This window comes from Lissotriton helveticus, chromosome 9 (genome assembly GCF_964261635.1).
Source record: "Lissotriton helveticus chromosome 9, aLisHel1.1, whole genome shotgun sequence".
NCBI classification, from domain to species: Eukaryota; Metazoa; Chordata; class Amphibia; order Caudata; family Salamandridae; genus Lissotriton; species Lissotriton helveticus.
In genome coordinates, this window is record NC_136070.1 from 937,268,999 (window position 1) to 937,283,595 (window position 14,597).

The 14,597-nt window shown below is 45.8% G+C and overlaps 1 protein-coding gene across 1 annotated transcript in view; it reads left to right on the plus strand.

Annotated features, from left to right (window-relative positions):
* Nucleotides 1–852: 852 nt before the first annotated feature.
* Nucleotides 853–14,597, plus strand: part of LOC144783320 (uncharacterized) — a 43,717-nt gene continuing 29,972 nt past the window's right edge. Inside the window, exons 1-2 of the mRNA XM_078662355.1 lie at nt 853–1,364; nt 1,640–2,392. Coding sequence (XP_078518481.1) covers nt 938–1,364; nt 1,640–2,392 — 1,180 coding nt within the window. The 5' untranslated portion in view covers nt 853–937. The remainder of the gene's footprint in view (nt 1,365–1,639; nt 2,393–14,597) is intronic.

The following is a 14,597-nucleotide window of genomic DNA, read 5'->3' on the forward strand; positions in this document are numbered from 1 at the left end:
GTGCTGGACCCAGGTGATGAGCCTGGTCTTCAGTTTCTTGCAGGGTTCAGGAGCAGAGGAGGTGGCTCTAATTTGCAGGGGCATGGTGTTTCTGGCTTTGAGAGCGAGATAGGAGAAGGCACCACCAACGGCTCTGGTTCTTTGTATGCACAGGGGTAGGTGTAGGAGTCTGGCTGAGTGGACGTATCTGGTAGATTTGTGGAAGTTTATGGGGTTATTGAGGTATGGGGCTAATGTTGTGCAAGGCTTTGTATGTGTGTGTGAGAAGTTTGCAGAGGGCAAATTTGTGTATAGGGAGCCAGTGAGCCTATTGTGATGTAAGTGCAGGGTTAGAGGTTAAGGGTGAGCCTGGCCCCTGGGATTAGTATGTTTTGGAGCATTAGGGTCCGTTAAGCATTGATTCAGACATATAGGGCCAGATGTAGGTAAATAATATTTACCGACCTCTTAAATACCGAGTCATACCGACTCGGTATTACCGAGTAGGAAAATGAGATGTAGGTAACAATGACGGTATCAAATACCGACTCGGAACCTGTCGGTACTCGGAAACGGTATTTACCGACTCGGAATATACCTACACGGTAAAATCCGAGACGGAAAAACCAAAACCGATCCACCGGTGCCATGGCCCATAGGAATGAATGGCAACTCCCGACCCGGAAAATACCGAGTCGGAAAAAACCGACCCGGTATTTACCGTGTCGGAACTATCCGCCGAAGAATTTGAAACTGACAAACATGTGTGCCTGTGAACCAATCAGGTACTTCAACCACACCCAAATTCCAAGCCACAGGGGAACTAACCAATCAGATCCAAGCACCACACCCCAGTACCTGGGACAGGCCACGCCCATGCAGGTGCAGAAACAAACAGTCAGGAGAGCAGGAGGACAGAGTGTGGAGCAGCCTTTCCTGAGACAAACTACACAGCAAGATGGAGAGCCAGGAGGCACAGAGAGATGCTGCTGAGCGCAAAAGGAAGCAGAAGTTCAGCCAGGAGGAACTGCAGGTGCTGATTTCGGAGGTTGTCAGACATTATGGGAAAATATTTGGAAAGCAAACTCTGCATGTTGCAGAATCAATCAAGCGCAGCACCTGGTTGGACATACAAGGCAAGGTAAATGCCATTGGTGTCACCCACCGTGACCTAGAAGACCTAAAAAAACGGTGGTATGACATCCGCATAATCACCAAAAAAAAGCTTGCTGCCCACCGCAAGGAAAGTGCTGCTACAGGAGGCGGAAGAAACAGAGCCCCCAGACTCACCGACATTGAGGAGATGGTCGCAACAACCCTTGAGAAGGAATGTATACACGGAATAGGAGACGCAGACAGCTCAGCAAGAGGAGCAAAGAAACCAGGTAAGATGCAGGAACATTATCATTTACCCTTTTACCTATTCCCCTCACAGGACAAATCAGACTCCACAACAGGTTTAACTAATGTCCTGCAATGCATCCTGGGAAATGTAGTCATGTGTAGATACCTCAGAGCAGTCAGCGTGCATTGCAGCAAGGGGAGCAACAGACAAGTAGCATAGGCAAATGAGAGACAGGCAAAAGTGCAATAGAAGTGTTTTTAATCTCATGACACAGGTGAACAACATTACTGACACAATGTCCATGTCTGTCCACAGGAGAGTCAAAGCGCAGCACAGCTGAGGTCAGAGAGAAGAGGAGGGAAGGAGCAGGACCTAGCACATCTCACGGAGGGCAGGACCAAGAGCAGGCTGCCCCGATACCTGAGGAGGCAACTGCAGAATATCCACAATCCCCTCTCCTATTTGGTAGTCAGGACACAGGAGCGGCAGAACTATCACCCACCCCCACATCACCATCCCCAGTGCTGGGAAGAGTCAGGAGCCATGATGTGCCCCCTCGCAGAATACTGCAAACATCATCGGAGGAGGAGGAGGTGGAGGGTGACACACAGGACAGAGGCAACACCGAGCAGCAGCCCAGTCCCAGAGTCACGCGGGCCAGTGTCCGAGGGCGACGGCCACGGGAGGTAGAGGATGTGCGGCAAGTCCAAGGTGTCTTCTGCGGACTGGAGGCCACCATGGTGAAGGTGCAGCGCCTGCAGGCAAAAGCAATGATGGGGGTTCAGAGGCACGCACGCACAACTAATAATAAACTGGAAGCAGTAGGCAAGGGCATAGGGGAAATGGCAGAAAGCATGCAATCCATGGCGTCAGGAATATCAGATATCACACAGTGCATGACTGTCCTGTGTGACAAATTGGACAGGGACCATTTGGAGAGACGCAAGGCCCGTGTGGATGTGCGCCAGCAAACCAAGGCCCTGAACAGGTTTGCAACTGCTACCACTGTGCTGTGCAGACGGTCAGTCACGATGCAGGATGCCATAGTGCAGTGCTGCAACAATTTAAGTGAAGGAATGGCCAGGACGACCTCTGCCATGGAGCTAGTGCTCGCGCATCAGACTGGCACTGGAGGCGACACTTGTGCTGCCGAAAGCGAGGGGTCCACCAGCAGGAGTGGTGCAAGCACTCCTGTGCATGACTTACGGAGGAGTGGCAGGCGTGGGGGAAGTGTGACAGGCCAGCGTGAGGACATTGTTTCACAGCCACAGCAGCCCCGCCCTGTGGCCCGTGGCCACAAACAATGACTTTGCACTCCACCCAAGGCTGTAGTCACGGTGGTGTTAACCATGACAACACACTCATGGAGTGTCAGTATTAGTGAGCCCAATGTGACCTAACAATGCTGTGGCGTAGTGAATATTAAACTACTTACACAAAGTTACATTCATGCCTGTGTCTCTTTACTCACTCAGAAATATTGTTGTGTAACCTCTGCCCGTCTCAGTCTCCCATCTGTAGCTGCTGCTGCCACTGTGGCTTGGGGCTCTGCCACCTCTGGGTCGTCATCAATGTCCTCATGATATGTGAGCTCCACCTCAGTGCCTTGCTTGGTGGCGAGATTATGCAACATTGCACAGGTCGCTATTATTTTGCAGCAGATGATTGGGGTGTACTGCCGTGCACCTCCACTCTTGTGGAGGCAGCGAAACCTGCTCTTTAGGAGTCCAAATGTGCGCTCAACTACGTTTCGTGTGGATCTGTGAGCCACGTTGTATCGCCTTTCACTCCTGGTGGATGGGTTGAGGTAGGGAGTGAGCACGAAGGACCGCAGGGCATATGCACTGTCGCCTAGGGGGAGAAAGATAGACATTAATTGCAAGTACTTGAGACGTAGATCTAATGTGAGTGTCAGGGTGTGTCAATGTGATTTACCTAGCAGGTATCCATTTCCAAATTCTCCGGCAAGTAGGCGTGTGTATATTCCACTATTCTGGAATATGTATGAATCATGGGTACTTCCGGGGAACTTGGCTACGATGTCAGTGATGAGGTTACCTGCATTACATATGACCTGGACGTTGATGGAGTGCGTCGATTTGCGGTTCCTGTATATGTGCTCAGTGGCTGCAGGTGGACAGAGTGGGACGTGGGTGCCATCGATGCAGCCGATCACGTGAGGGAAGTGTGCCAGTTGATAAAAGTCAGTCTTGGTTTTGGCTAATTCTGCCGGTGTAACAGGGAATTTAATATAATGCCCCATCCTCTGCATCATGGCGTCAAGAAACCTCCTGAAGAAACGGGACAGGCAGCCCTGGGACACGCCACCCACTACAGCTATCACACTCTGGTAGCTCCCTGAGGCCAGCAGGTGTAAGCTACATAGCACCTGGACATGAGGTGGGATGGCATGGGCCCTGGGTGTTGGGTGGTCCAGGAGAGGTTGTAGGTCCCTGATCAATTGCTTGATGGTGTCTGGGTGTAGCCTGTACCTCTGCAGTATTTCAGGCTCTGTCAGTTGGAACAGTGTTATCCTCTGCCTGTACACTTGTTCCTCCCTTAGCCATTCTCTCTGTCCTGCTGCCTGTAGTCTCTGCCGTCTTGCTATGATGTAAAAAGCCGCCATCATGGGTCCTGAGGTGCATTTTGGGACTTTTTTTATAGCCCTCCCTTGGTTACCACCTGCTTTCATTGCATGGTAAATACCGACTTAAAAATACCGTTTTTCGGCAGAATCGGTATTTTTGTGCTTACCTACATCTCCAAGGCTGATTTTTACCGTTTCTGATTTACCGAGTCGGAAAATACGAACTCGGTATTTATGTATACGGTAGATTCCGACACGGTAATTTTACCGGGTCATTCTTACCGAGTCGGTATGTTTCCGACTCGGATTTTCTGAAATCGGTAATTTACGGCCTCCTACATCTCATTTCCTCGGTAACGGCCGATTTTACCGGTTTTCGGCCGTTACCACCCGGTAAAAGCCTACCTACATCTGGCCCATAGTGTCTTGCCGTAGTCCAGATTGCTGGCGAAGAGGGTTTGGGTGAATGTTCTGTGAGTGTTGGTGGGGACCTAGCTGTAGATCTTCTTGAGTATGTGGAAGCATAAAATTGAAACTGACTTCCCTAGGCCGGTCATATTGACTTGGTTGTTGATTACTATGCCGAGGCTTTTTGTGGGGGTTGCTAGGAAGTTTGTGGATCTGAGTTTGGCAGGACACCAGGAGACCAAGAGTGAAGTGTATTTGCAGAAGATTACAACTTAAGTCTTGTCTGTGTTGAGCTTGAGGTCGGTGGTTTTAATCCATCTGACAACTTCAGTCATATAGGCGGAGAAATAGGTCAAGGTGCCTGACGTATTTTTGGAGAGGGAGAGTTTTTACCTGTGTGTCATCACCGTAGGATATGATGTTGATTCCATGTGCGCAGATGATGCTGGTGAGTGAGGTCATGTTGGTGTGGAACAGAGTGAGGTTAAGTGAAGATCCTTCTGGAACTGCACAGATGAGGTTGATGTCATCTGAGGTGAATCGGACCAGGCTGACCGATTGGGTGTGGTCTGTCAAGAAGGAGCAAACCCAGCAAAGGGTGAGTCTTGGATGGCGGCTTTATGCAATCCTTGGATAAGGATGGGGTGGGAGGCGGTGTTGAAGGCTACAGAAACGTTCAGTAAGATGATGGCAGCGATGACTCCTCTGTCTTTGATCATCTGGATGTTAAATGACGGTGGTCTCTGAAATGTGGTTGGGCCTGAATCCAGACAGAGTGTTGTCAAGGAGGTGGTTGTCACTGAGAATGGTGGTTAGGCATCTGCTTATTACCTTTTCCTTTACTTTTGCTAATAGGGTAGAAGTGAGCTAGGAGGGTAGTTGGCTAATGTCTTTGGGTCTGCTGAGGGTTCCTTGAGGAGTGGGAATACTGTGGTGTGCTTCCAGGTGTCTGCGTAGGTGGCTACGGTGATTAAGTTATTCAGTATTGGGGTGAGTGTTGCAGTGATGGGGTCCAGTTCTTTGATGAAGACGTGGTGAGGGCAGAGGTCAAAGAGTGTAAAGACTGCATGGTTGTTCCAGTTTCTTGAGCAGAGATGGTGGGCCTTGTGGTCATGGTGGTGCTTTGTGTTGTGGTTGAGACGGGCTGGAGTTCTGCGAGTGTGCAAGGGTCTGGTTGGGGCATGAAGTTGTCATATATGCTAGTGATCTTGTTGCTGAAGATTAGAGACAACTAGGTGCAACGTTTAGGTTGGATGATATGCTGCTTGATCATCTGGGTGGTCAGCCCTGTATATAATAAATTACATGGGCAGCAGATATCAGAGATAACATTAGTGGTGCAGCAGTTTCTGAATTGTTTCAACAGTGAAGGTCTGATTTCCCACTTTAAAATCTTTAGTGTTGAGTGTAAGTGGGCAAACCCAGGACCGGACTGGCCATAGCGGGCGCTGGGCAATCCCCCGGTGCGCCGCATGGGTGGGTGCCAGTTTTGGGCTCCTGGGGGCCATTTTTGTTACAGGGCCGTTTTTGCAGTATAGCTGCAAAATATCGGCCCTGTACCAAAATCGGCTGAAAACCGGCCCCGGCAAAGAGCTGGGCGGCACCTCCAAACCCCCCAAGTGGGGAGGGGGGCCGGCCGAGCCCTTTGCCAGGGCCGGTTATGGTTCCCAGTCTGGCCCTGGGCAAACCACACAGTTTTGGTACTTGTAATGACCAACAACTGGGGGGAGGTCCCAAGCTGTGGTGATTGATTGTGTATTGCTCATCTTACTGTTAATCCTTCTTTTACTGGAGTCCTCTCTGATGGTGCAGCTTTTGCCCACCCCGCTGGACTCCCCTCAGCCATTGTGCCCACTACTGAACTCCCTATTAACAGTTGGCTGAGTGAATTGATCCCCCCCGGTGACACCCGGCTCTCCAGGCTTGCATCCAGACTATGCTTCAGGTAGTTAATTGCCCCACCCTTGTCTCCTTCTCTCTTTCCAATCCCCCAACCCTCTCAGGGCCGGACTGGCTACCGGGCAGTTGTGTGTCCTGCCGAGCAGGGGGAAGATTTAGTTGATGGGGACCTGTGTGTGCAAAACGAAATTCGTTTTGCTTTTTTTATTTCAAAGCGCACGCACGTCCCCATCAACAAAATAAGCCCACATCACAGAGAAATCATCCCCCTGCTCGGCAGGACATACAACTGCCCGGTAGCCAGTCCGGCCCTGAACCCTCTCCTTTGGTTCTTTTCATACAGCTATGGTTAATCTATATTTGTAATCCTGTCCTGATGATGACCTAAAATAACACAGGTTGAAACGCTCTTGACGACACTCAGCATAATTACGGCTTCCTTGGCTCTTAACATGTTTCCAATAAATAGTGATCATAGTGTTCACATTATGAACCAATTTTAAAACTGCACCATCTCGCTATTTTCTTCACTGTATCATGTGTTTCACTTTGCACCATTCACATTGCCATGAGCACTTTGTGTGCACTTATGTTTTGGATTACACTTGCATATAATGAAATTTAATATTGCTGTCTAAAATGAATGCCTTTCCTAAAAATTCTAATACATACCGCGATATCCAACTCTGGTGTTTTTCCCTTTCTTGCCTCCTTCTTGTAAACAATTTTACATTCTTATAATGGTCTTTAAAATATTACCTGTTGAGACATTGTTTCTTGTTACCACATTTACCCGGGTCTCAACTAGGTTTACAAGATATCTCCTGTTGCACTCTCTGTTCTGAGGTGATGGAGCATTGTATGGACTCTTTTTCGTTTTCAAAGTAGGGGGGGGGCAGAATTCACAGAATTTGTCTCCGTGGAAATCCAAGGAGTTACATAAAATCTCAGCAGGGCATTCTGCTGGTGCTATAATTTAGCGCAGGTAGCTCGAGCAGTACTGAAAAATCAGCGAGAACAGCACCATAGGCTGTACAAGAGCGTGTGGCCATTCAAGTTGATTTTGCTGCCGCTTGAGTAGAAAATCTACTTGAGCATCAGCAAATCTACTCACAAAGAAGCCCTCTGACAATGACCACCAGCAGCCACTCATTTTAGAAAATCACACTTGGGGCCGCAAAAAACTTGCTCACACTCGCCAGCTTGCATTTCTTGAGCCTAGTTGAAATAACTTCTGCCATGTGCCAATTGGCGGAATATGAATGGAACTCCATGTTACAAGAGTACAGCAGAGTCACCAAACTCTGCCAATTCCATGGGTGGAATGAAGCTTTCCCCCCATCCATAATTTAAAGAAACAGAAAGCACCACTCTCAATCTGTGAGCCGAAGTGAGTCACAAAATAACTCTAGGCAGGCACCTAGGCAGATATTCACATTTGTAGGAGCTACGGAGTGCTGGTTATCAATTAAATATGGTCTTTATTAGAGTACCTTCATCCCTATTGCATGTGGTCTTCTCTACCACCTAATCATTATCTGCTAATGTGATTTTGCAGTTATTTTGATTCATTGGACTGTTGCAAGCTCTGCAGCAGAGGTTCTTCAGCATGTTTGACAGTAGACCATCTCCTAACAAGATTCAACTCCAATAAATGGTCACAGAGAATTAACCCCTTCGCTGCGGTGGCTATTCCGCCGCAGCGCTAAGGCGGAGGCGGGGCCACGCGGCGGTCCCGTGCTTGTGACGGAACCGCTCCGTCACGGCCCTCGGGTGAGCTGTGCTTGTGACGGAACGGTTCCGCCACGGACCCGCCCGCCCATTAGAACGTCATCGCAGGCACAGAATTCGTGCCGCGCAGGCGCGGCAAGCGGGCCGTGACGGAACCGTTCCGTCACCAGCACAGCCCACCCGAGGCTCGTGACGGAACGGTTCCGTCACGAGCATGGGAGGGGTTAAGAAGATTCAACTTTTGTCTCTGGTGGGTATGAAATCTTCTGTTCTCCAGCACACCTACCACAGATGAAAATAATCTAATTCATACTCATGCATATCTCGAGTGCTAGACACTAAATCCAGGGTACAAGCGTATGGTTTGAAGTGACAGCAGCTTAATCCTCCTTAACATTCATCTAGGCCGCCACAGACCTCGTTCTCTGGGTAGCACAAGAATACCAACTAGCACGAGAATAGCCAATGATTTCCAACAAAATAAATTACAGAATGAGTTCTTACCCCCAAAATACAATCTCAAACACCATCTGGGACCCTCACCACCTCATGACCCGCATAGGTAATTCTGCTTAGAACTGGCAGCGCTAAGACATCTCGTCCATATCAAACCAAGACCAAATTAACACACACACCTAGACAATCTTCTCCACTAGACCCTGCCTCCATGTGCATCTACTCACCTCATCATGTCCTGGGGTCTACAACAATGTCTGCAGAGAAGAGGCAGAACAAACTGCTAAATGGTCGGATGTAGGCTTCCGTTGCAAGGCTGCCAGGGGCTAAGGGCATAACCACAAACTGCAAGGCCTCACCCTCTAATCTTGATGCCCATGGACTCCATGAGGCACCTGCACCGAAGAAGGAGTTGCCAATGGACTTGCTTGCTCCTAGCTCTACACTAATGTGTCATTCCACACACCTACTTTTCTCTCTACTATAGGCCTACCAACTTTCTGCATGTCTGCCCACTGCTCACATTTGAATTTTCCAACCCCTAAGCAACTTCCGTTGGAGACACCAATAAATATGTGACATTATCTCATGTAATCACCACAGTAGCTATCCCAAACATTAAAGAAACAACATACAGCACAATCAAACAACATTGACAAATGTGCTTGAACCCAATCCTACCATCTGTCATACAGCTAAGTCCATGAATAACTGCACTGAACGGGCATTCAATTGAGATATACACACAATACTGCACACACATGCAGGCACACAGACACAATTCTATACAAATCATACACACAGTTAAAATAGCACTAACATAACATTCCACACGCATCCCATACTACCACTCACTTCCTCAGATCTGGGTTTCTGCCTTTTCTAGAGCTGTGTTACATTGCATATTCCAAATTACAGAGGATTATCAGGTATAAGAACATTGGAATTTGGGAGCGCTATTGAAAACATGGAGGGCGCTGGATGGCCGGTAGAAGCCCGGAGCAACAACATTCCAATGTTTAATAAAGGCCTCACGGAACCTGAGGGGATTTCAATCCCCTCAGGCTCCATGAGGCCTTTGTTTTATAAATTAGAACATTCTGCCCTCTAGGAGCGGATTGTTTTAATAGCCTTAGAGCCCTTTGTAGCGGGCTCTACCAGCCAATAAAGGTTTCTTCCCTTGTTAAAGGCCCTTGCCTTCGGCTCAGGTCTTTTAACGATGGAGCGGGCCTTTAATGGCCAGTAGAGCTCGCTACAGCGGGCTCTAAGGCTATATTGGAATATTGGAATGTTGGGAGCTCCATTGGAGACATGGAGTGTTCTGGGCTTCTAATGGCTGGAAAAAGCCCGGAGATCTAACATTCCATTATTTGTCGTTCACAGCTGTTTCTGTGAACAAAGGCATCATGGAGCCGAAGGGGATTTAAATCCCCTTGGACTCAGTGAGTCTTTCTTTTATTTGTTACAACATTCTGCCATATAGTGGCAGAATGTTCCAATAGCCTTGTAGCCCGCTGTAGCTGCGCCCTACTGTCCATTAAAGGTCCGCTTCCATGTCAAAGGCCCTCTCTTCAGCTCTGGCCTTTAACGCTGGAGCGGGCCTTTAATGGTCGATATAGCCCACTACAATGGGCTATAAGGCAATATTAGAACACTGGAATGTTGAGCGCTCCATTGAAGATAATGGCCTGTTCCGGGCTTCTAATTGCTGGTAGAAGCCGGAGCATCAATATTCCAATGTTTTCCTTTTACAGCTGTTGAGTGAACAAAGGCCTCGCAGAGCCCGAGGGGATTTGAACTCCCTTGGGCCCATGAGACCTTTGTGTAACTAAATAGAACATTCTACCCTGTAGGGGCAGAATGTTCTAATAGCCTTATAACCCTCGATAGCAGGCTATAATGGCCACCTGCTCCCTAGTTAAAGGCCCTCGCCTTTGGTTCGTGCCTTTAACACCAGAGTGGGCCTTTAATGGCCAGTATAGCATGCTATAAGGCTATAGCAGATATTCCAGATTGCCCAGATCTGTGCGACAATGCAGATTCTATTAGTCCGCAGTGTTCGGAGGCCACACCAGTGACACATATATGTTCAATAAATGTCAATAAATGTTAATAGCATATGGTAGACAACAGAAGACACAGCTTTCTCTGTGATAGACACAAAGCACGGGAATGCTTTAACAGAGCAAGTTGGAGCTGTTCTTAAGCTCTCTGTTTTCAAAGCATTAGTGAACATGTGGGTACTTTGGATCTGGGAATGTACAATGAGGTCTGCTTTACCCTGCTTGGCAGCTAATAATACTGAGTGAGCCTCATGCATTGCCTATAAGCACTGGTCTACAGTCATAATGATACTCACATTAACCCAGCTAAAACTCAATTTGTCAAACTATACGATGTTCGTTGTACCAGTTTGCGGTTTAATTTGAGGATAGCTGATGGGTTTTCCCCCTGTTCGTAGGGGTTTTTGCTTCCAGTTAGCATGCAAGATTAATGGTATTACTAATGGCACTCTCTCAAACTGCTGAGCGCTTTCTCCAAAACGGCATAGCGCTTCCAGAAAAATGCATCGTGCCTGGAACAAGACACCTCTGGTGAAAAAATTTATCCCAGCAAGATTATTGAGTCTTAATATCTATTTTGGATGTGCCGAAGCCAGATGGGTTTGTCCACATATAAAATCCTATCACTCCCTAGGAATGCAAGAAGATCATAGGAAAGGTGCAATGTACAGTGTGTGGAGGAAGTGTGGATGGTGGGTGATGGGTATTCAAATAGTATATGTGGATGCTTAAGATACAGAGATGCTAAGTTGTGTCTTACACGGCCAACTCATTACAACATATCCGAAAGGATGAGATGTATCGCCATGCTTGTTTGAAGGAGCAACCTCAAGGTCTCTAACAAGCAGGACTTACACTGATGGCTTTGCACTTTAAATTCCCCAAAATTTAGGCCATTGCCTTTCTTATAGTGCACTGAAATCTATCAAATAGACCTCTATACAGAATCTGGACAGTCTATCTAGCAGACCTGGACATCTGTGGAATTCAGTGGCATTGAGCGTTATGACGTTACGGTTGTATCAAACCATCTTCTGGTGATGGCTGGAGTCACAGTCCCATCCCAACCTAGCTCAACACGTCCCAACTTAACGAAACCCATCCCAACCCAGCCAACCCATCCCAACCCAATCCAGCCCAGCATCACTTTCACTCACCAAAGTAGGCATAAAAAGTAATGACAACTTGCTTCATATAGAACAGTTTATTACTATACTTCTACTGTTTCTATGCACCACAAGTAACACATGTTACTATTTCTCAATTTATGTTTCTAAATTTACTGATTTGAAGGGAATCAAACTAGTGACCAGCCAATCACTTTATTGGTCCAATAATGATCTATCAACTCACTGAGCTAACCCTGGCATGACACACGATGTGCTAAGGGTATATTTGGCAATACTTATATCTGTCTGTTAAAAGTTGGAAAATACAAATTTTCTCATAGCGCTTAAATTGGTTGTGTGGCCTCCTCCAAAGCACTCTCGGCTTTTCCTAGATAGTAGAACTGACGTATCTACTTAAACTTCTACATGACTGATATCACCACACTCTCACTTTGGTAAGAGAGAGGACCCCACCAGTTGGAAAACGCTGTGCCATTCATCTGCCTCTGGGCTAGCGCTATGAAGTGACAACAAGGCAAAACTCAGTACTCTACAAATCACTAAATGGATTTAATGTAATTATTGTGATCTGGCTTTCTTCCCAGCCCCTCATTTTCCTGCTTTGTTGGTCCAAGGACTAGTCTGGGTCTAACTAATATACATAAATTACATCCAGGAGGATATATGTAACAACTGTAAGGTAAACAGTTAAGATTGTGTATTCGGTACTGGTTGGCAGAAGTGGTGCTTAGCTTCAGCTGGACAGTGTTTTATTTTTGCTTCTGAACGAGTATGGTTGTAAATTGGATTTCTGACTGTCATGCCTTGATGTTTACAAAATGAATGGGGTATTTGTCAACCTCAATGATGTGTGTGATTTCACTCAGCAAACAAACAAGGGGTCACCCAGAGCTGCAAGAGTCTGTGATGTTGATGATGGTGCTGACGAAAAGAAACTTGTGAGATGCTTGGGGTTTGGCTGAAGACTGAGAATGAGCTGTTCATCAGTCACCAGGAAGGCTTTCATTTGAGGTGGTCCCCAAGTAGTTTTTTTCCATTTGAAAAAAAAATCCCTGGGAAACTTCTGTTAGTTATGACACAGGTAACAAACTCCTCAATTATTGGTTCATTTTAGTTGTAATAGCCCCTTATGGTAATGCGGTGCTGTGGGGGGAACCAGGAGCACAGATGAGCTGCTAGGATCACCACTAAAGCTGCATTATTAATAGGGGGTATAATCCCCTGATACTGACAGATCAGCCAGCAGGTAGGACGAAATGTGAGTGAGCAATAGAGGTGGTCTGCATGTTGCCTCAGAAAGCAAGAATCTCTTACAACCATACTATAAGAGGTAGTGTGGGAACCGAACCCCAATAGTTTACTGAACCCCAATAGTTTAATCAACTCAGAATGTACTTTCAGCATCTCGGCTTCTGCACCCTTGATCATGAGATAATCACCGCTCTCCTCAACGTCAAGCTCAAAAATCAACTTAACAGAGTAATAAAATAGTAACTGGGACCACTCAATAACTTTGTTCTAGATCAATGAGAAGTTAAAGGGTTTATTACAAAACCTCAAAATAAGGATTACACAGAAATGAAAAATATATGCCATGAAGGCTCAAATAGAGAGTACATCATCAGAATCAAAATTATTATAAGTCCCCATAAACAACAAAAACCATAAGTACAACTAGCAGAGTCTTAGGAAGAATAGGAAGTCATCTAGGTTTTAACTATCAAATTAATAAGGAACACTGACAGCATCTCTAGGAGAAAATGGAAAGTCACCTGGCTCACCCCCAGAACCAAGGACTTTTATACACATTTTACGAACAGGTAATAAGTGCAACTCCAAATTCAGCACAGCATGGCTAGAGGTAACACATCTTGGGCAAATCAGAATTATGATTGTCACAAAAACACTAACCTATTTCTGAGGCTGAGAAAATCTTTCATTTGCTTGCAGAACAACGGAGCAGTCCAGATATATACACAACACAATATGAAACATTTTCAAACAAAGACAATTACACCAGTGTGCTAGCAAGCTTGCATCAGAACTTCCAGTGGAAGTGTCATACACAAAGTTACATTAGTTCAGTTCAAAAATTAACTTTATTTGGTTTATCGCAACCCTAAAGTGTACACAATAAGAAAGAGAATGGCAATCTAGATTAAAAACTAAAATACATTTTCTTAAAATTTTTGCAATTTCGTTAAAAATCATCTTTCCAGTCCCAGCTTAGACTATTCATTTTTTAAGAGTAAAGTCTCTACTAATGTCATGAATTTTACACCACGGCATATTACATTAGGAGCATGAAGACGTTTTCATTCACAATACATGCTTTCTAAGGAAAACAAGCAACAGCGTCACAGCGTCAAAGTGAACTGTGCTCCACGAGAACTGTGAGGAGAGAAGACACACAGGGGAACATTGTTTGGGAGGGATAATGAGCCGGAGCAAGATGAATGGAATACCTAAACCCCATCCATGTTAATTAAATGATGTCTATGTGAAAAGTTGTGTAACTAAACTATATTAATAAACACACTTCTAAACTTATAAATAAAATTGTTTCAAGTGCAACGTTAATAATTAATTGAGTACAACTATATTCATTGCATAAATCATTATTATTTCATAAAAGACGTCACCCAAAATTTCACATTTAGAAAAAGCTCTAACAGTAGTATGAATTAAAATACGTAAAATACTGAAGAAGAAAGGAAAGATAGAACTCAGATAGGTCTGATGACACACATTCATTGAAGCAGACTGTTATGTCCTTGGGGATTTGAAACTAAGCAAATATATTTAGTTAGTAAGTGTCTAAAGGGCACCAAGTGCTGCCTGATAAGGATCAGATTGCAAGGCAAAAAATGCATATCTGTGTTTATTGAAATAATGTCTAGCTTCTTACAAACTACAAACATAGTTCATTGAAAAGATTTACAGAGAAGCCTGACAGATTTATGAAATTACCTTTAAGGAGTATGTTAAGTGTTATCATT